A 22718-nucleotide genomic window follows, 5' to 3' on the forward strand; every position below is an offset into this window, starting at 1 on the left:
AACTGGTGTTCATACAAATTCTGTACACTAATGTTTATGGCAACTTTGTAATAGCCAAAACTTGAAACAGCCCCAGATGCCCTTTAATAGATAAATGGTCAACTGTGTTATGTCTGCACCATGAAATACCACTCAGCAATAATAGGAACACATTATTTGCACAAACAACTCGTATGAATCTTTAAGGAGTTACATTGATCAAAAAAGTCTATTGCAAATTTAATTATTTCAGGTTTAAAAATGGACTGTCAAATAATGTACTGTGTGATTTCATTTACTTAACATTTTTGAAATGAAACTTTGGAAACAGGATACAACACTGGTTGCTATGGGTCAGATTTGGGGACAGAGAAGTGAGAGGGAGGTGTTTTGCTTATAAAAAGGCAGTAACAGTTACTTACTGTTTTTGAAACTTTTTTTCAGTATCCTGACTACAGTGGTAGATATGTGAACCCTAGGTGATAAATTTGTGTAATACTAAATACATAATAAATAGACACACATAGTGAATACAAGGGGAAATTTGAGTAAGATCAGTGGATTTTATCAATGTCAGTGTGTCAGTGATCTGGTTGTGAATATTATACTATACTTCCAGGGGAACCTGGACAAAGTATATGAGGTCTCTTTGTATTATTTCTTATAGCTGAATTTACAGTTAATAAATAAAATTTCAGTTGAGAAAACTGACCTGGTATATTAGAATTTAAAAAAAAAGTAGACTATAAAATACCCATTTGAGAAGATCAGAAATGTGCAGGAAAAATAATTTGTGTTCGTTTGTCAGACTTTTACATGATTGTTGAGCCAAGTCGTAGTGTTACTTAAAAAAAATTTTGGGGGCCTCCCTGGGGGCACACGGAGTTAAGACACAACCTTTGAAGCTGTCAGCAGCCACTGCAGCACGGATTTGATCCCCAGCCAGGGAGGAGACCCACATGGCGCGGCAGACTTCTCCTGACTTGCCTGCTGCTCTCCTTAGCAGTGTGTTTTCAGTCAATCTGCCTGTTCTGTTCCCCACTCTGTCTCTGGTGAATCCTTTCACCCTTCACACCTCTGGCCTGTACCCCAGTTCTTGTATGCATGGATAAATAAAAATGTAAAAAAAAAAAATTGTTTTTAAAGCAAAGTTTAAAAATAAAATATTGAGCAGAATACCCAAAATGTAAAATATAACATAAAAAACTCATGGGTTAATATCCATGGAATCATCCAGCACTGGTGTCATTTCATAATGACATCGAGGGGAAGGTCTGTCTTGTAAACATTTGTTTCCTCTCCTTTAAAGCATTAGATGTAACCTGAGTTGGATCCTTCTTTAAAAACAAAAAAGCAAGCGCTACACTATATTTAAGAAACAATCTCTATAACTACAACCGGAGTTCAAATCTTTGTAGGTATTTCATAGTTATATAAGAAACTATAATAACTCTAAGCTTATAAATACCTAATAATATATGTCCAAATAGATACAAAGCAAAAATTAACAGAATTACAAGGAGAAATTTGTCAAAGACATAATTATTGTGAGACATTTTCATGTCAGTAATAAACATGCCATTTAATAGAAGATAGAAAAATTAAAGACATATTTTGCAAGGTTTATCTGATTAACAAATGTAAAACCTCTTGCATATTTGAAAATTGATTTGGTGATAGTAAAAAACTAAGTTACCACACCAAGAACTGAGGTATACAGAGGGAAATCTTGGGATATTCTACATTTTTGAGTGAATAACACAGTAAATTTTAACATCTTTCACAGCTATTAGATTTTGTAGATCAAAGCAAATATCTACTTATTTTGAATGTTGTGCAGACTATGTTCTCTGACCAAGCTCACTAAAGAAGAAATAGAAAACCTAAATAGGGCCTCCCCTGGTGGCGAAGGCGGTTGAGTGCAGTGCTGTGAATCTGTCTGCAGCCTCTGCAGCGTGGGTTCAATCCCCAGCCAGGGAGCTACCCACATGGTGCAGCAGTCCTCTCCTGTCTCACCCGCTGCTCCCCTCAGCAGTGTGTTTCAGTCAGTTTGCCTGTTCTGTTCCCCACTCTGTCTGTGGTGAATCCTCTCACCCTCCTGTGTAACTCACCTGCACCCCGGTTCTTGTATGCATGAATAAATAAATCTTTAAAAAAATAAACAAACCTGAATAGATCTAAAATTATTTTAGGGCCTCCCTGGTGTTGCAAGGGGTTAAGTTTCAGCATTATCAAGCTATTGGCAACAACTGCAACATGAGTTCGATCCCCACCCAGGGGACCTAACCCACATGGTGCAGCAGAGCTCTCCTGTCTTGCCCACTATTCCCCTCAGCAGTGTATTTCAGTGGATCTACCTATTCTGCTCCCCACTCTGTCTCTGGTGAATCCTCTTACCTCTTCCCCCTGCCCCCCGCACCTCTGGCCTACACCCCAGTTCTTATATGCATAAATAAATCAGAATCTTTTTAAAAAATAAATAAAATTATTTTAAACATTTATATCTGAAGTTAAAAATTTAACCCCTCCCATTGTCCTGAAAAGATAAATTTTTTAACTTAAAAAAAAATTTATGCATACAAGAGCTGGGATGTAGGCCAGAGGTGCAGGGGGTGAGAGAATTCACCAGAGACAGAGTGGGGAGCAGAACAGGCAGATCTACTGAAATATACTGCTGAGGGAAGCACTGGGGTGAGTCAGGAGAGGTCTGCTGCGCCGTGTGGTTCACCTCCCTGGCTGGGGATTGAACTAGTGCTGCAGTAGCTGTGGATTGCTTCATGGTGCTGAAGCTTAACCCCTTGTGCCACCAGGGAGGCCCCATGAAGAAGATTATCTTATAGGTGGAAGTCAAGCAGAAGTCAAGAATAGATAATTTGAGCTTCATTAAACAATTTCAGAGAAGGTAAAGAGGGAGCACTTACTAAATCATTTAATGAGGCTATCAAAACCATGATCCTAAGAACCAAACAACAAAGATCGCTTACAAGCCAGTTTCTCTTATGAACATAGCTGGAAAAATTCTAAATAAAATATTTGTAAAGCGAATCCAGTAATAAATATTTTTATATATATATTTATTTCAGGAGAGGACTTAAGGTTATAAGTTTAACATTGCTTTTCTAAGTTTAATGTTAGAAAATCAATTTGCCATATTTACAGGTAAAAGGGGAAAATTATATATCCATTTCAGTAGATATAAAACAAGTACAATTTGATGAAATTAAGCACCTATTTTTGGCTTGAAAAGGTAGAAGAAAAAAATCCTAGCAAATTAGGGGAAAAATTACCACATAATACAGTAGAATTTTTAGTTTACTAGCTATATGGTTTATTTTTTTTAACACATTTTTTTTTTTTAATTTATAGAGGCATGTTTTTATTTATTTATTTATTTGTTTGTTTGTTTGTTTTGTTTATACATGCACTGGGTACAGTCAGAAGCGCGGGAGGGCGAGAGAATTCACCAGAGCCAGAGCGGGGAGCAGAGCAGGCAGAAGGACTGAAGTACACTGCTGAGGGGAGCAGCGGGCGGCAGGAGAGGTCTGCATGCCATGTGGGACCCTCCTCCGGTGGCCGGGGAGCAGCTGGGGATCGAACCGCTGTGCCGCAGAGGTCGCCGGCAGCTTCGCAACCCAGCGCTCAACCGCTGCGCCACCGGGGAGGCCCAACTAGCTATATGGTTTAAACCACAAAGTACAATGCATAGTTTTAATTTAAATTTTGAAACAATTTCACACCTGCATTTTTTCTTTTTAAAGATTTATTTATTTATTTATACAAACACTGGTATAGTCAGAAGCGCAGGATGGTGAGAGAATTCACCAGAGTCAGAGCGGAGAGCAGAGCAGGCAGACTGACGAAGTACACTGCTGAGGGGAGCAGCGGGCGGCAGGAGAGGTCTGCGTGCCATGTGGGACCGACCCTCCTCCGGTGGCCAGGGAGCAGCCGGGGATCGAACCGGCGCTGCAGAGGCTCGGGCAGCTTCGCAACCCAGCGCTCAACCGCTGTGCCACCAGGGAGGCCCTCAAACCTGCATTTTGAAATTCAAAGTTGCAAGAATAATACAAAAGCTGTTTACACTTTACTCAGCACCCAAGTTCCTTGACTATTAGTATTTTTCCATGTTTGCCTTACTCACTCTCTACCTCTAATTTATATACATGTAATAGATATACATTAATATATATATGATGGATATACATTATATTAATATGTATCTTGAACCAATTAATTTGCAGGCATGATACCCTTTATATACTTTCCTGTGTAACCACAGTGCATTTGTCAAATTAACACAGATTTCTACTATCTAATCCATAGATCCAATTCATATTGTGCCAATTGTCCCCAGTGATGTCCTTTATAAATCTAAGATCCAATTAGATTCCATTTAGATTTTCAAATCTGAGAATTAGACATTACATTTTGTTGTCTTGTTTCTTTAGCTTCCTCTAATTCTATTTTTTTGTATTTCATAATTGCATCTTTGAAGAGTATAGACTAGTTTTTTGTAGAATGGCAAATTTGAGTTGATTGGTATTTCTTGGGTGGTTGTTACTAGTAATAGTAGAATAATATTAATATTTTGGTCAAAAATACCATATAAGTAATAGTGTTTTCTGAGTGGTTCAAGTCACATGTCACAAAACATTGATTAATTTTTCTTTAGTGATGGTCATAGCTTTGACTCCTGGTTAAGATTTTGTGTGCCAGTTTTTTTAGTATTTGAGATGTTTAAATTTTATAAAAATGTATTATAAAAAATTCCGTAATAGTGTAGAATTGATGTTTTGAGTCATCACTAAAGAGGTATGCTGTGATATAAGAATAAGTTGGTAGCTAGTGATTACTTTATATATGAGCATCAGTTTGTGTAACCATGCTTGCTTATGTATAGCACAAAAGTAGATAATGCCAATAGGCAATAAAGCACTAGATAAAGATTTATTTCTACTTTTAACTCTCTATTTGGTTTGAATTTTGATATCTATATTAATATTCTCATAGATTTCTGTTATAATTAGACACTTCTAAATATTGTATTGAATGCTAAATAGTATAATCCTTTGAAATTTTAAGTTGAGATCTTGGAAGTCATTTAGTCTAAGCCTTTTTTCCTAATTTATTTCTACATAATTCTGTACCAAAAATTACATATTAAATAAAATGGCACAGGGCCTCCCCAGTGGCGCAGCGGTTGATCGCTGGGTTGCGAAGCTGCGAAGCTGCGGCGCCGGTTCGATCCCCGGCTGCTCCCCTGCCACCGGAGGAGGGTCCCGCATGGCGCGCAGACCTCTCCTGCCGCCCGCTGCTCCCCTCAGCAGTGTACTTCGGTCCTTCTGCCTGCTCTGCACCCCGCTCTGGCTCTGGTGAATTCTCTCACCCTCCTGCGCTTCTGTCTGTACCCAGTGCATGTACAAAACAAACAAACAAACAAACAAATAAAAATACATGCCTCTTTAAAAAATAAAAATAAAAAAAAATAAAATGGCACAGGTTGCCATTACAATTAAAAGCCCATAAAAATGTAGAAACATTTACCAGTAGAGAATTCTTGTTTGTAAAAGCCAGATGGTTAAGGTTTAAATCTGTGATGATAGCAAATAGGTAGCATTTATGGTAATTAAGTTCCTATTCCCTGCATTCCCTTTAATCTGACTTCTTTATAATTTTTTCAGGTAACCATTAGCAATAAGTAAATGAAAATTAGCATGCTTGTTGAAATATATTTGATAGATAATAGTGCATACCTAAATTTAAATCTTCACTAAAGATTCAGAGACATAGTATTAGGGAATACAGTTTGTGCTTAATAACGTGTGTGTGTAAGCTGGACTGTACAACAGTTAATTTTGTTACCAGAACTAGAATATGGCACATTGGTTCACAATATGTATGTTTAATTAATGTTAACCCTATGTAGAGATTCACTGCTTCATAAATAGGTGATAAAGTTGAAATAAATAAAATGGATTATTCATTGACAGTAGCCATCATGACTTCTTAGCTATTTATTGGTTTCCTTTCAGAACAAAAGAGATGAGCACTTACTGAAAAAAAGAAATGTTCCACAAGAAGAAAGCTTAGAAGATTCAGATGTTGATGCTGATTTTAAAGCAGTAAGGTTTCTTGTTCTTAGAAAGTGTTTTAAAAATAATTTATATGACAAATGGAGAACTTCATTTTTAATATATGACCAATTTTATAATAAATTCTTTGCTAAACTATGCTTTTTTCTTTTTAAGCAAAATGTAACACTAGAAGCTATACTGCAGGTATGTTATTAATTTAATATTCTCATTTTGAATTATTTTGAAATAGATTTTTTTTTTTAATTTCTATAATTTATATTTGTTGTTGCAGAATGCCACAAGTGATAACCCAGTGGTCCAGTTAAGTGCTGTCCAGGCTGCAAGGTAAATACTAATTTGTCCAGAGAGAATTTTTTTATATCTTCAGTGTCTTAATTGATAATCTAGAATTATTAGTAGAACATTGTTATTTCTATTTAAGATTTAAAAATTACAGCAATTAATTTCTTACATTCCTTTTTATAGGAAGCTATTATCCAGTGACAGAAACCCACCAATTGATGACCTAATAAAATCTGGGATTTTACCCATTCTAGTCAAATGTCTAGAAAGGGATGATAAGTAAGTATGGATTTGACCCCCTTCTTCTTTCTTTTTCTCTTTTTTTTCAATTACTTTAAAATTTCTGATTATTATTTAACTGGTAGGTTTGGCTTGGTTTTACATTTAGTATGTTTTTCAATTGTCTTGGATTTTAATGTCAGCATATTTGAAGTGCTTCTCTTTTTAGTTTATGAATATTTATATTTTCCAGGGAAATTTTAACTTCTGTTTATTACCTGTTCTAATTTATCTCAAATATTTATAGATTTCACTTGTTAGTGTTTTTTTAATTGGTTAATATTTTAAAATATCCCAAATAGTGTTTGAGTCACTCTTTGCTTATGAGTCTATATATAGATGAACCTCATGACTTGAGTCAACATGAATGGTTTCCAGAATGGAGTAGCTTTTTCTTACTCTGGGACTATTCCAGATGACCCAGTGATCCTCAGCAAAGTCTTTTACAGAACTCTAGCCATAATTAGTTATTCAATATCATGCTTCTTATTTGTGGGAAAGCAAAAATAAGGGAACAAGTTATATATATACAGAAAGGGGAAAACACTATTGGTATCTTTTAAGATACTTATCCCATTTTCATTAGTGTTTAGAAAGATCTCTGTGCTTTATCTTAAACCTTATTAATTTGAACTAACTAGAGAGAATATAAGTTTGAACTCTAAAATACCTTAAAACAAATGCTGTTTTTGTATTTAAGTGCATTTAGACTAAAACTTGGGATATTCTGCTAAGTGTTGTTAGGAATTTTTAGTTTACAAATAGTGGTATATAAATGTTGCCTTTAAGGGTGCTTCCACTGTGTGCTATAACTATACACCACTCCAAAAGCCCTTAACACATTATTATACTACCACATGAATTTTCTGTGACAAGTTTTAAGTAAAAGTTAAATTTCAGCAATTTAAAAATTCTGTTCTGCCCATATCTTAAAGGCCCCCTTTTGTTCTTTTTTTTTTTTTTTTTTTTTTTTTTGAAGATTTATTTATTTATATATACAAGAAGTAGGGTACAGACCAGAGGTGTGGGGAGTGAGAGGATTTACCAGAGACAGAGTGGGGAGCAGAATGGTCAGAATGACTGAAATACACTGCTGAGGGGAGCAGTGGGCCAGGAGAGGTCTGCTGCTCCATCTGGGTATCTCCCTGGCCGGGGATCGAACGCGTGTTGCAGGGGTTGCAGACAGTTTCATAGGTTGTGTCTTGACTCCTTGCGTCACCAGGGAGGTCACCTCCTTTTGTTCTTGATCTGTTTCTTACTCCTTTTTTTTCTTCCCAGCCTTTACGTGTGTCTGTGAAACATAACATATATTTAGAAAAGTAAGACAAAATATATACAGACCTGTGTAATTACAACCCAAAGCAAAAATAGGGAATTGTCAGTGGTTTGGAGTGGACTTCATAAGTTTGTCATGGGAAATTGTGTTATAAAGGATCGTAGACTTTGGGGTCAGATAAACCCTGGTTTAAATACAGGGTTCTCTTTTGACCAAAATCCAAGTGACTTTTGAGCCACATAGTCATCCATAAAAATTAGGTGGTTGATACCTCAATAAAAGAAAAAGATTAAAAAAAATTAGTGATTATGAAAAATAGAAATAGTATATGCAAGACATTTCACACAATATCAAACTTACAATAAATGTTCATTTGCTGTCTATTTGTTGTATTTTATTTTTATATATACCTAAAATTTCTCTTTTTTTCACATGACATCTTAGAAAACATTCCCTGCTTGGTAATTCTATTTTTCACATCTTTCTATTTTCTCATTTAAGGGCCTCATTTCCAGTCTTGTGCCAGATCACCTAGACTAACTAAATAACCCTTTTTCCTGCTAGTCTGGGACAACATATACTGCCTCAAATATCTTTGAACTTAATGTCCTTTTACTTCTCTACCTCTGATATCCTCTTGTTCCCTGCCTTTTGCCAAAATTTACCACATAGCTCTTGTCAACTACTCCACTTTCTCATCTATTCCATCTTTTTAAGTTCACTGCTTAATATATCTCTGACATTTATTCTCCTTAAAGCCTTTTCCTTCTTGGATCTCTCTAACCTTTTGATACTAAGAATTTTAATTTCTTTAGTTTTTATAGTATTTTGTTCTAATTCCCCTAATCATTGGCTCTCCTTAGTTTTTTCTTAATGCTACTGCCTTTCTTTCAACTATCTATTCTAACTTAATGTTGATAATAGAAAATTGACTTCAACATTATTTGCTTTACTTGCCTTTTCAGTAATCTTCTATACTTAATATAAATTCTAAATTCTGTAGCCTGGAATTTGAATACTTCTCTCCCTTCCCCTCACCCCAACAGACACTCACATACACACTTAGATATCCTGCCCTTTCTGTTTCATCCCTTTTAAATTTTTGCATACCTTCTTTTTTTTTTTTCCCCCAACAATTTTTTTTTTAATAGAGGCATGTTTTATTTATTTATTTATTCATTCATTTGTTTGTTTTTGTTTATACATGCACTGGGTACAGTCAGAAGCGCGGGAGGGTGAGAGAATTCGCCAGAGCCAGAGCGGGGAGCAGAGCAGGCAGAAGGACCGAAGTACACTGCTGAGGGGAGCAGCGGGCGGCAGGAGAGGTCTGCGCGCCATGTGGGACCCTCCTCCGGTGGCTGGGGAGCAGCCGGGGATCGAACCGGCACTGCAGAGGCTGCGGGCAGCCTCGCAACCCAGCGCTCAACCACTGCGCCACCGGGGAGGCCCATACCTTCTTGACTTCAGTTCTCTTGATGTATTCCTTATCATCCATGTACATCACGATCTTTCCATCCATGATACTTTTATTGATACTTCCAACAGTCATGACCTTTCTTAATTCATCTTTGAAAAGCTAGTTTAGTTTTCTACTTTTCTTTGTGAGGTCTTCAATCACAGTTGTAAATTACACTGATCTCATTTTTCAGCAAAATTATACAACCTTGTAATACCTCCATTAGGCAGAACAGATGATGCATGGGACTCAAATAGTTTCCCAGCTTTAAGACCAGTGAAGCTATAGCAGTTATTTGAGTGAGATGGTAGGTGCCTCAACTAGCACAGTGACACTAGATGTGATGTTATCAATGTAAGAAATATTTTAGCTGCTAAAATTGACTTGACATTGATTAAAGATGACTGTGAAAGAAAAGGAGCCAAGGAAAATAATGAGGAACTATATGTTGCAACTACCAATGGATATAAAGAAGCAGGTGTATAATATGACTGACTTCAGGAGCCAAGGAGACATTTTAGATTGAGATACCCAACAGATAATTAGAAATAAGTAGGTGAAATTTAAGGACAAAGTAAAGGATAGTTATATCAACCTTCAGATCATAAATTTAAATATCTGACAAGAATTTTTATTGTTTTTTATAGTCCTTCGCTACAGTTTGAAGCTGCTTGGGCATTAACTAATATAGCATCAGGAACTTCTGCACAGACTCAGGCTGTTGTACAGTCCAGTAAGTAAATTCTTTACTTTCTGGGTTTTTTTCCCCTTGAGCTGAAACCAGCCCCCAATTTACCGTGGGTTTGGCCATCTGGATTTTTTTATTGGAAAAGAGAAGTGAAATGTTGTCATAAAAACTAGATCTAATCTTGTAACATTTTTAAACGCATCAGTTTTACAAGTTACTTTTGATGATTGATGTCTTTTCTATAGCTAAAATTAATTTATCATTAAACAGTTTTATTGTTGTTACTAAAAAGTGAATCCTTTTACCTTTTTAAGGTAGACATTTTACTAACAGTAGGTGTTTAAATTTCTGTTTCAACCAAGTTTGCTTATGCCTTTTTACTTGTAACAGATATACTTTAAAATTTTTGCCTACCTTAAGATGAACTGTTATTAGTATGTTGACCCTAATTGACAAAAGCTCTTTGGAAAAAACTAGATGTTGCCAAGTACTCTTAAAGTATGGGGCACTTAACTGACTTTAAATGATAGTCAAGATGATTTTTAAATGGTGTATGATGAGTAAGTCATACTGAATCGATACACAATACTTGACAATTTCAGTTTTCTTTCACATATTTCAATAATATCAAGTAGAAAGTTTCCAGTTTTTACATATAACAAAAAGGGAAGAGATTTTAGATTGAGGCTTTTTTTTTTTTAACCTAAATTGTTAATTGGGTAAATAAGAATTTTACAAACATTGCTTATTAGCGATAACAGTAGAACTGGGGAGTCTTGTACCTTCTCCAAGATGCATGGGGAGAACCACCGGTAGTGTGGTGGAACATGTGGTCCTTTCCAAGACCATAGCTCTTATGGCCTGCAGCTGTCAGCCCTTGCACCTCCCTGTGCATGTGGACTGTTTTAGTAATCCACTGGGTCTCAGGATATTTTCTGATAAGCTTTTATAGAATGAATTGATGAAGATAATCTCAGAAAATTTGTGTATGGACTCTTCGCCAACCCAGTAAAAATTCAGGACTCTCAGAACCCCACAGTGGCATCCGGCTCACTCCTCAGCAACAGATTGATGGCTTCTAGCAAAGTTCAGCTAATAACACTGTGATGACAGGTTTGCCAATGGTTGCACCCTATGAAACTGGATTTTTGTGGCCACTGTGGAGCACACGAATCCAACATAGGACATAACCTTGCTTGACCTTGTATCCTAGTCTGTGTGCTTTCTCCAGCCAGGTGGGGTAGGGTTGAAGGCTGACAGCTGGCAGTGCTGCCAGTAGCGTACTCTGAGAAGGTACATCACAAGCTTCTGCTTCCGTACTTGTAAGCACCCGTATTGGCTTACCTGAAGGCTGCCGCAAGATGGAAAGTAGACTAGGGCTTTTAGTAGAGTCTGCTAGATACAGTTTAATAGCAATATGTTTTTCCATCATTTATTTTTTTGTAACTAGTGATCCTGGACTTCTGTTTTATAGAAGTGATAAAATTAGTTAAATTATCAAGTGAGTCAATTGAAACCCTCATACATTGCTGCTGGGAATGTAAAACGGTACAACCCCTTTAGGAAGCAGTTTATCAAAAGGTTAATCACAGAATTACCATATGAATGAAAAGTTTCACTACTAGATGGAACAAAGACATATGAAAACATCTGTCCATACAGACTTGTACACAAATTTTCACAGCAGCTTTACTCAAAACATTCAAAAATGAAAACAGCCCCAATGTCTATTGACTGGTGAGTGAATAAATAAAATGGTGGCATATAGTGGAATACTATTCAGCAGTACAAGTGAAATACTAATACTTGCTACAACATGTGTGAACTTTAAAACATTATGCTAAGTGAGATGCCAAGCACAAAAACCATATATATCGTATGGTTTATTTATATGAAATGTTCAGAATAAGCAGATCTATAGAGTTGAGAAGCAAATGTTTTATTATTCTGGTTGCCTAGTTCTGGGAGTTTGGGCAGTAGAACTGCTTTATGTATGAGATTTCTTTGAGAAATGATAGAAATACAAAATTAGATTGTGGTGATGATCACACAACTCAACACCAAGAAACCATTGACTTGCTACACCGAGGTAACTTATTGTATCAAATTATAATCTCATTAAAGCTGTGTCAATTTTAATTTAAATGTTAATAATACAGGTAGATACTACAAAGAGTTCTAGAGATATAGTTGACTGAAATTTAAGAAAAAATGGTCTAGTTTTTGCTTAGTTACTTAGTTCAACATGGGTATGTTACCCCTGTTTCAGAATTTGGGGAAATGGTTAAAATGTAATAGGTAAAGTATAAGGATTATAATGATAGATTATTTTAAAATGTAAAGTAGGCCTGGTAAGAGAATAATCAGTGAGTTTATCCTTTTTCAGCAATTGGAATCACAATGAATAAAGTATTATTTTCTAAAGTTGTATGTTTGCAGAAGGAACTCTTTTTTAAATGCATTTTAGAAAAATTGTTGTGCTTCTGTTTTCTTTTTTCAAGATCCAGTTAGCTTTATGAAATGATTCATAAATTGGGCAGTCATACTGCTGTCTTCTTTAGTGATATAATAGCAACTTTTAGATATTATCAAAAGATTTTTTTTTAAGGTAAATACTTTTTTTAAAAGATGTTTATTTTTATACAAGAGCTGGGGTACAGGCCAGAGGCACGGGAGGGTGAGTGGATTCACCATAGGCAGAGCGGGGAGCAGACAGGCAAACACAGAAATACACTGCTGAGGGGAGCAGCGGGCGCACAGGAGAGGTCTGTGGCACCATGTAGGATTCTCTGGCTGGCCGGGATTGAACCTGCACTGCCAAGGCTGCAGACAGCTTCACAGCGCGGTGCTCAACCTGCTGCGCTACTGGCGAGGCCCAGATTTGTAACTTGAATATTACTGGGGAAACTAAAATGATTATTTTAGGGTAAAGGTATTTACCACATTTATTTATTCAGCGAACTATAATTGAACAACTACAATATCCTAAGTTCAGTGTATTTTATTGAGTTGTTCAGTCTGAAATCTTAAACTCTACAAAACTTTGCAGTATCAATCTTGGTCTTTCTTTACTACAGATGCCGTACCTCTTTTCCTAAGACTTCTCCATTCACCACATCAGAATGTTTGTGAACAAGCAGTATGGGCTTTGGGAAACATTATAGGTAAGTTGCACTTAGGTTTGAAAAAACTCCAATTAAAAATCTTAATTAACTTCTTTCCTACATTGGCATAGCCATTACACACTATGTTTCCTCTAATTTTAACTTGAGTTAATTATCTCTTGCCACATGAATACTAACTTAAGATGGTACCTCTTTGAAATGGATATGCAATTTACTATCAAGAATTAGTAATTTGTGTTCCCCAAATCAAAATATGGAAAAATCAGCAACACTTTGATGCCCTTGATTAATGGTGAGGAAACATAGAACATCAGTGTCCCAACATGAGCCATTGCATACATTTCAGACTTTCTCATCTTGAATGTAATTTTTTTTTTAAATACAATTTTCATTTCTGTAGGTGATGGTCCTCAATGTAGAGATTATGTCATATCACTGGGAGTTGTCAAACCTCTTCTGTCCTTCATCAATCCCTCCATTCCCATCACCTTCCTTCGGAACGTCACATGGGTCATTGTCAATCTCTGCAGGAATAAGGACCCCCCACCGCCTATGGAGACAGTTCAGGAGGTAAATGAAGAATTGCAAAGGCCAGATGGTATATTTTCCCTATGTTTATGTGTTAGATTTTCATGCACAGGGAATGAAATAACATATTGCTTACATTGCAGGTATGAGACTTTTAAAAGTAATGTGTATTTAATTTTGCACTTGGTGATTTAAAAATTGAGTGTCTTATCACACCTAAAAGAATGGGAGTCCACCTTAATTCTTATTTTTTTAATAACTATTTTCATAAAAAGAAAGCAAAAAATGTAAACAGAAAAATACAAAAGGAGAAAATAAAACCTCAAAGTTTTGTTCCTGCATTGCATAGCTGGCTTAAATATTTTAAAATATAAGGGATTGCTACAGATAAATGTACTGGATAAAACTAGTACACCTATATGTGAATATTCTTAAGTGAGTTTGGGTTGAGTCCAGCTGAAATTTCCCTTGATTTCTGATTAGTGTTCTTAACATTGTGATAAACTTTGTGTTAAATAAAACAAATAGTAGTTTTCATTTACATCTTATATGTAAATAGATCTGAGTATTTTAAGTTTTAAAAAAAGTCCTATGGAACCTTTAATCACTTGACAGTTTAGGAAAATGTCATCTCCGAATCTTTATAAATGACATCTTTGACCAGCTTTTGCTACCTTTTGTTGTTATAGATAGAGGACTTAATGTGATTACCCCCATTCCCTGTTCCATCCCACCCAGATTTAGAAAAAGATCTGTAAGGCCGCCTTTCAATAAAGGCTTTATGCTTTATTGTTTATAATTTTTTGGACTGAATCGGATGTCAAAAACTTTAATTTGACTTAAGTAGCCTATTAAAATCTTTTACTTCAGGCAGGTGAGACAATAAAGACAATTTCAAGAGTAGCTTTTTAAAAATTGTTACACTGTATACTTGCATCTTCATTCTTTCCACTTGAAGAATATGTCATAAAAAGAGTTATTGGAAACAAGTGTTTTTCCTTTAGGGTGCATTAATCTCTGCTAGATTTGTTTGGATATTTTAATTGGACGTCTGAAATATGTTTCGGTTTTTCAGATTGAACTTTCATTTACCTAATTAGTCAAACAAGTTTAACACTGTCTTTCTTGCCGTACAAATAGTATTGTATCACAGTTAATCATTTTCACAAAGACATATACATCAACTTTTGTGTTACTTGTTGTTTATCTTCTTTCCTCAGATTTTGCCAGCATTATGTGTCCTCATATACCATACAGATATAAACGTAAGTGAAGCAGAAACTGAGCTTTGGGATTTTGCTCTGAGTATTTTTTAGGCTTTTGTAAATGTCAGCATATCTTACTAACTTGTTGACCTTCCCAAATAGAAGTTGTTCTTAATCTTAAATAAGATTAAGGTTAAATTAGGTTTACAGCTTTCATCATGAGAGAACAGAAATGCTAACCTAAGAGAAATGATCACGGGCCTCCTCTGGTGGCGCAGCGGTTGAGCGCTGGGCTGTGAAGCTGCCCGAAGCCTATGCAGCGCCGGTTCAATCCCCGGCTGCTGGCGAGGGTCCCACAGGGCACACAGACCTCTCCTGTCGCGTCCGCTGCTCCCCTCAGCAGTGTATTTCATCAGTCTGGCTGTTCTGTTCTATGCTCTGGCTCTGGTGAATTCTCTCACCCTTCCTCACTTCTGAGTACCCAGTGCTTGTATAAACAAATAAATAATTTTAAAAAAGGATCACATATGTAATTTATTTATCTGTATCATTATTGTGGTTTTAAGTATTAATAATTATAATATGGTAAAAACATGATAAGGGACTGTGATATTTTCTTACTCTCTTTTGATTTTTATAATAGGGCAGACTAGATATTTTTCCCCCCATTTTTACATAGTAGAAGAAACTGACCCTCAGGGAAAGGTTAAATAAAGGTTTTATTTAAATAAATAAAACTTATCCAAAGTTGTAAAGCTAGTAAGAATCAGGATTAGTATTCAAATCTGAGGTCTTTAGATGATAAATCTTTCTACTTTCTGTGAAACCACTCTGCCTCTGAGGTACAACTTTCTGGGGTATTGTACTGAAGAATATCAAGTATAGGTTTAAATGCCAAGGCACTTTTTTTAGATGATTTGTTCATTCCATAAGATTTAAACATTTACACATTCTGGCAAGTTTTTTTATTAGGCAACCTGAAAATTCTCCTAAATGTAGCCACACAAAATGTGATTCTTCCATGGATTAAAACAAAGGATAAATTTTAGTGAATCTGGAATTGATAATGGCATTGATAAAACTTTTATTGTTCCAACTTGATCTCTTTCTGATTTGTTCTGTTTGTGTTTTTATAATCTGATCTTTGTTTTCACACATATACACGTGTGTGTGCCAGAACTGTGTGATTTATCATTGAGATTTAAAAAATACATCATTGTAAATATTTTTCATAATGAACTAGATATAGTTTATTTATAAATATCTAATCACACTTACGTAGTTTATTTTAGGACTCTTAATTTCTTAGGAAAGAATTTTTGAAAGGTAACTAAAGTAGCTTTTTATTTATGACATATTATCTGTAATGTCACAAAAATGAAATCAAGCATGTTTATTTATATGCTATCTTATTTATAAAATGGATATAAAAGTGATTTCACAAAATAAGATAATAAAGGTGGAGATAAAATTATACCAAAAATGTAGTTGTTTCTATTGAATTCTAAAAGGGAAATAAGCAAAATATCTGATGTTTCCATCAATACTTCCCTAGGACATTATGGAATTGATTAAAGGCAAATAAAAACTTCCACCATGTTTATTTAAAAGCCAAAGGTATTAAAGTGACAAACTACTATAGTTACAGATATATTTGTCGAACAGTTATGTAAATTCACATAAGCCAGAATTGTGCTATGAATTGTAGACTCAAAAATGAAAATGACATTAAGTCCTTGCCCTCTAAGATGCAACATTAGTAGCAGACCCAAGTGATGAATGAACTTTTGTCAATAACTCATTATGCTCATCTGCTTCTGTAGTGTCCTTTGATCCTATAAGTTTTATTTTCCTTTTCTACAAATAAGGAAACTGAAACTTAGTAAGGTATACAGTAACCTAACTAAGGCTATACAGTGAATAAGATCTACAGTTGTGATTAAAGGCAGGCCCAAGGCAAATGCTTTTTAGTACCAAGATCACAAAAACACAAGATAGTGTGAAAATAAAAAGAAGATAAAGTATAATAGAAGTATGACCAAAATGCTTGGCTTATGGAAGCACATATTTTATCTAACCACCAGTAAGCTTCATGAAGAAATTAACATTTGAGGGCCTCCCCTGGTGGCGCAGTGGTTGAGCACTGGGCTGCGAAGCTGCCTGAGCCTCTGCAGTGCGGGTTCGATCCCCTGCCCCTGGTGAGGGTCCCACATGGTGCAAGAGACTTCTCCTGCCATGCCCGCTGCTCCCCTCAGCAGTGTATTTTGTCAGTCTGCCTGTTCTGTTCCCCGTTCTGGCTCTGGTGAATTCTCTCATCCTCCCGCACTTCTGACTGTACCCAGTACTTGTATAAATAAGTAAATAAATAAATCTTTAAAAAAAAAGAAAAACTAACATTTGAAATAAGCATTATCAGGAGATGTATAGTGGTGGAAAAGTTGACAGAGGTGGCAAAAATGATTATGTACGTTGTTAGTATTTATCGAGGGTTTAAAACGTGCCATGCACTCTCATTCCTTACAGAAATCTTAGAGATTATCATTGTTTCCATCTTATAAATGTGATTTAAAAAGAAGAATAGGATAGTTAAATAACTTGCCACTACTAAAATATCCATAATCTTCCGCCATAGTCCATTGCTCCCCCCACACACATCCTTCCCCTCCCCCTCCAGTAACCTCAATTCTACAGTAAGATTTCTAGGGTTTGTTTTGCTTTAGATTTATCTCTTCCCCTTTTTGTTTCTTTATATTCCACATATGGGTGAAATCATCTGGTATTTATCTCTTTCCTTCTGACTTATTTAGCTCCAGCATCCTTGCTAGACACTCTCATAATTAAGTCATTTATGCTACTTTGTGCCTCTCCCTATTGCCAATGTTTTCTTTTCTATATATGCTATCCTCAAACCCAAGTTAAACACTTGACATTATGCCTGACTTCTCCCAGATGAGCATAGTACAAGGGCCCATACAGAGAAAAAAAGGTGTTCATGATAAAATCACACTGTTTACATAAACAGTCTATCCCATCCTCATCGCAGGTTTGTGGGTAGAAAGTCCAAGGGCTCAAAACTTAACCTCACAGGAACTGAGCAAGGGCCACTCCTTCCTTTAGAGGCTACAGAATTTCAGTACCCCAAGCCTATACATTAGGCTACATATAATGATCAAGTGTAAGTATAGACTAGTGACTTGATTCAACTCTATCGCTGAAGCATGTGTGAAGTAATAACATTCTATAAATATCTCAACTTCTGGAAATGCTGTATAGGTTAATAGCAATTTTTGGTAATGGGGCCTAAGAGGATATTTGTTAGCATATTTACTGGTGGTAACAAAAATCATGAAATTCTTGAGCTGAGCTTATCCTTGTTGGTAGACTTTTGATTACTTGAGATTTCCTTTGGTTCATATTATACTAGTTTTGAAGAAGATTGCCAGTTCTAAACATTGACCTGCTCAGTGCTTTGGGTGGGTAGGAGAGTGTGTATAGAATAAACCTTCAAGCATCTGAAATACTGCTGAGGTAAAAAAATTTTAAAACTTTCTAAAAGAGCAGACATGAATAATGGAAAATAGTTAAAATAGTTCAGGATTACTAAAGAATTTTGTTAGCACCTGATTAATAGGATTATTAACTAGAAGGAAAATAAATCACTCATTGACTGTTAGTGATTGTAAAGGCCAGGTAACTTAGCATCGAATCAACCAAGAGGGAAAAAGAATCAAGAATAGTGAAATGGAAAGTGTAAAGCAGTAGAAGCACCTCAGGTGAGAAAAGACAGTTACAAGTATCAATGACTTTGAGCAACTGTTTGCATGGTAATGGAGATAAGAAAAGCAAACTTCAATGAAAACAAAAAAATTGAGTGGCCTAACAATCCTGTGCTGTGAATTTCAAAGTCTTTATTTATTTTTTAAAGATTTATTTATCCATACAAGCACTGGGTACACTCAGAAGCATGGGAAGGTGAGAGAATTCACCAGAGCTAGAGCGTGGAACAGAACAAGCAGACCGACAAAATACACTGCTGAGGGGAGCAGCGGGCATGGCATGTGGGACCCTCACCGGTGGCTGGGGATCGAACCGGCGCTGCAGAGGCTGGCGGGCAGCTTCACAGCCCAGCGCTCAACTGCTGCGCCACCAGGAGAGGCCAAATTTCAAAGTCTTTAAAAAACGTTTAAAATGAAAATTTTTAATGAGGGCCACCCAACATATTGTAAAACAAAATTTAAAAGAAACTTTGAGTCTTTTTCACTTCAGGGGACCTACACCTAGCTCTAGTTTACTTTTCCCCACCACTGAGATACTGTCATGAACATCCCATTGAAAGCCATAAACAAATCTCCATTTAGAAACCTTAAATATTTTTTTTAGATCACAGTTTATATTAGTTAAAAAAAATGGTTTCCTGATCATTTTAAGGAGCATGAAATGAAAAAAAGTTATTTCATTTATCAACCTCCTAGTATTTATTTTTGGAAACAGTTTATTCAAACACACTTTTGAGGATAAGGGTTCAAACTATTTCCTGAATTTTGCAAATATAAATAATGTAGCAGTGAATAATCTTGTGCATTTTCATATTATTGAAGATGTATTCAGAGTAAATTCCTAGAAGCAGACTTGACTGGTGAAAAAGGGTATGGTATTGATCTTATTACATAATGCTAAATTTCCTGCCTTAGGGCAGTGCTTTTTGAAGTCCCATCAACAGTGTATAAAAGTAACTTGTCACATTTTAAATGTTTTGCTAGTCTGTGATAGTGAGGAACTGTGTCTCAGTTGTAATTTATATTTTACTTTTTATGAGCAAAGTTAAACATTTCAGTGTTTAAGGGCCATTCTTACATCTTTGTAAATAGCTTAGTCATATTTATTACCCACTTTTCTGTTGGATTTTTGCCGTCTTGTCTTCTAAAGAATTCCTGGGGCCTCCTCGGTGGCGCAAAGGGTTGAGCGCCGCACTGTGAAGCTCTCTGCAGCCTCTGCAGTGTGGGTTCAATCCCTACCAGCTGGCGAGAAACCCACATGGCGCAGTAGACCTCTCCTGTCCCGCCCGCTGCTCCCTTCAGCAGTGTATTTCTGTCGTCTGCCTGTTCTGCTCCCCACTCTACCTCTACCAGGAGTGTGAATCCTCTCACTCTCTTGCGTCTCTGGCCTGTATCCCAGCTCTTGTATTAAAAAAAAAAAAAAAGAATTCCTTACCTAGTTTTACCTAGTTCCTTATTTAGTACTCTGATAAATGTATCAGGTATTTTCTAATTAGTCTTTTGCCTTTGTGTTGTGATACATTGTGCCATGCAAACTCTTTTCTTTTTTGTACTAATTTATCAATCTTTTTTAAAAATTATGTAATTCTTACATCATTTTTCATCTTTGCACAATGTATGCATTTTCATTATGGTTATATTCCCCATACTATTGCACCCCCCTTATTTTGACTGTAGTCCTTCCTCTCCCTGCCTGCCCCTCCCTTCCCCCACTCCATAGTGTGTCTCTGGTTTATAGTTGCTTGATGATTTTGATTTTTACTTTGTATTGATTAGTCTTTTCCTGGTCTCTCATTTAAGTTTTTCTAAATTCCTGCTGTGAGTGAGACCATCCAGTATTTTTCTTTTTCTTTCTGGCTTATTTCGCCGAGCATGATCCTTTCTTGCTCCATCCATGTTGCTGCAAACTGCATGTGTTTATCTTTTTTGCTTGCTGAGTAATATCCCATTGTGTATATGTACCACATCTTGATCCAGTCATCCATTTTTGGGCATTTGGGTTGTTTCCATAGCTTAGCTATTGTAAATAGTGCTGCTATAAACATAGGGGTGCATGTGCCCTTTGGAATTAATGTTTCTGTGTCATTTGGGTAAATACCTAGGAGTGGAATTGCCGGATCATATGGAAGCTCTATCTTTAGTAGGTTGAGGAATCTCCACACAGCTCTCCATAGTGGTTGGACCAGTTTGCACTCCCACCAGCAGTGCCGGAGAGTTCCTTTTTCTCCACACCCTCGCCAACATTTGTTGTTGCTAGTTTTTTTAATATCTGTCATTCTCACTAGTGTAAGATGGTATCTCATGGTAGTTTTGATTTGCATTTCCCTGATTACAAGTGATGTTGAACATTTTTTCATATGCCTGTTGGCCATTCGCATTTCCTCTTTGGTGAAGTTTCTTTTTAGCTCTTCTGCCCATTTTTTGACTGGTTTATTTTCTTTGTTTTTGTTGAGTCTCATCAGCTCTTTATAGATTTTTGTGGTCAGTTCTCCCAGTCGGTGGGGTTTCTCTTTGTTTTTGTTATTGTCTCTTTTGCTGTGCACAAGCTCTTTAATTTGATGTAGTCCCAGCTGTTTATCTTTGCCTTCACTATCACTGCTTTGGGTGATGTGTCTGTGAAGATGTCTTTGAGGTGCCTGTCATGTAGAGTTTTGCCTATATTTTCTTCTATGTATTTTATGTTTTTAGGTCTTATGTCTGATGGTTGTAACTGTGTGTCTTCATTATAAATTGTGGGATTAGCTGTCTCAAGTAACTTTTTATGGGGTCTGTGAACAGAATTGCAATCTCAGCTTTCTTTCATTTACTTAGTGTACTTTTGCTTATCCCTTTATTTTTAATCTTTTTGAATTAATTTGTTTTAGGAGTATCTTTCATATGCAATATAGAATTGTGTTTTGTTTGGGGAACCAGTTTGGAAATCCTTTTCTTGTTATAGGTGAGCTAAAAGCCCATTCTCATCGATATGTTTGGTTTTGTGTAATAATTTGTGTTTGCTTTATTTTCTATTTAGTGTGCTCTTCATAAAATTTCTTTTGGAAATTCTTTGGGAATGTTTGTTTTCGTTCTCATGTTACTTTTCTATTTCTATCTTTTATAATGCCCTTATTTTATTATCTAGTTTTGCAGTTTTAACTATTTTTGATTCCTCTTACCTATGCAAAATTAATGAACTTATTCTATTTTTCTCTCCCTTCATCCTCCCATTTTTTAATCTATAAGTGTATGTCTTTTGCCAAATTTGGAAATTTTTTTTACCCTTTTTTTCCTTCAAATATTTTCCAACTCTACCTCTCCTTTTGGGAGACACAAGTATTAGATCTTTTATTATTATCCTACAAGTCCCTGAAGCTCTCTTCATTTCTTTTATTTAGTCTTTTTCTTCTCTTAATTCAGATTGGATTGCTATTGATCTAGATTTGAGTTTTTGGGGTTCGCCCCCCCATTCAACTATTGAGTTCTACCAGTGAGTTTTAAGTTTTGGTTACTAAAAATTTTCCATTGGGTTCTTCTTTATGTCTTCTGTTTCTTTGCTGAGACTTCCTTTTTTCCCCCTCTCATTTCAAACATTTCACAGTTGCTCACTGGAATATTTTTATGATATTTTAAAGTCTTAATTAGACAATTGCAGTATCTCTGTTACCTTACAGTTGAAATCTATTGACGGTCTTTTCTCTTTTGAGTTGAAATATGTTCCTAGTTTTTGCTGTGCTGAGCACTTTTCCATGGTAGCCTACAAATTTTGGGTATTTTGAGACTCTGACTTCTATTTAAATCTTACTACCTATTAATGCAAGGTGGGAAGTAGACAGACTACTCACACACATAGTATCTGCAGATACCGCTCACAAGAAGGCATCTTTCATTGCTTTGGTGGGATGGTAAATGGGTATTGCATCTGTTCCATTTTTCAAGTTGCAATATTTCTGTTTTTGCAGAATGTATAACATTTATAAATTATTCTTACACTCATCGCGACATTGTTAGTTTTGGATCCACAATGAAATATTTTTTCAGTCATCTCTTAGTTGA

At 35.9% G+C, this 22718-nt stretch overlaps 1 protein-coding gene across 1 annotated transcript in view; it reads left to right on the plus strand.

The window, feature by feature from the left end:
- The window catches only part of KPNA3 (karyopherin subunit alpha 3), a 72502-nt gene that overhangs the window by 39311 nt on the left and 10473 nt on the right, over positions 1 to 22718 (plus strand). The window contains exons 3-10 of the mRNA XM_037527279.2: positions 6009 to 6098; positions 6225 to 6254; positions 6343 to 6395; positions 6537 to 6632; positions 10012 to 10097; positions 13130 to 13216; positions 13578 to 13747; positions 14926 to 14970. Coding sequence (XP_037383176.1) covers positions 6009 to 6098; positions 6225 to 6254; positions 6343 to 6395; positions 6537 to 6632; positions 10012 to 10097; positions 13130 to 13216; positions 13578 to 13747; positions 14926 to 14970 — 657 coding nt within the window. The remainder of the gene's footprint in view (positions 1 to 6008; positions 6099 to 6224; positions 6255 to 6342; positions 6396 to 6536; positions 6633 to 10011; positions 10098 to 13129; positions 13217 to 13577; positions 13748 to 14925; positions 14971 to 22718) is intronic.

The sequence above is a fragment of the Talpa occidentalis genome, unplaced genomic scaffold (assembly GCF_014898055.3).
Source record: "Talpa occidentalis isolate TD23 unplaced genomic scaffold, MPIMG_talOcc4v2.1 talOcc4.5, whole genome shotgun sequence".
Lineage (NCBI taxonomy): Eukaryota > Metazoa > Chordata > Mammalia > Eulipotyphla > Talpidae > Talpa > Talpa occidentalis.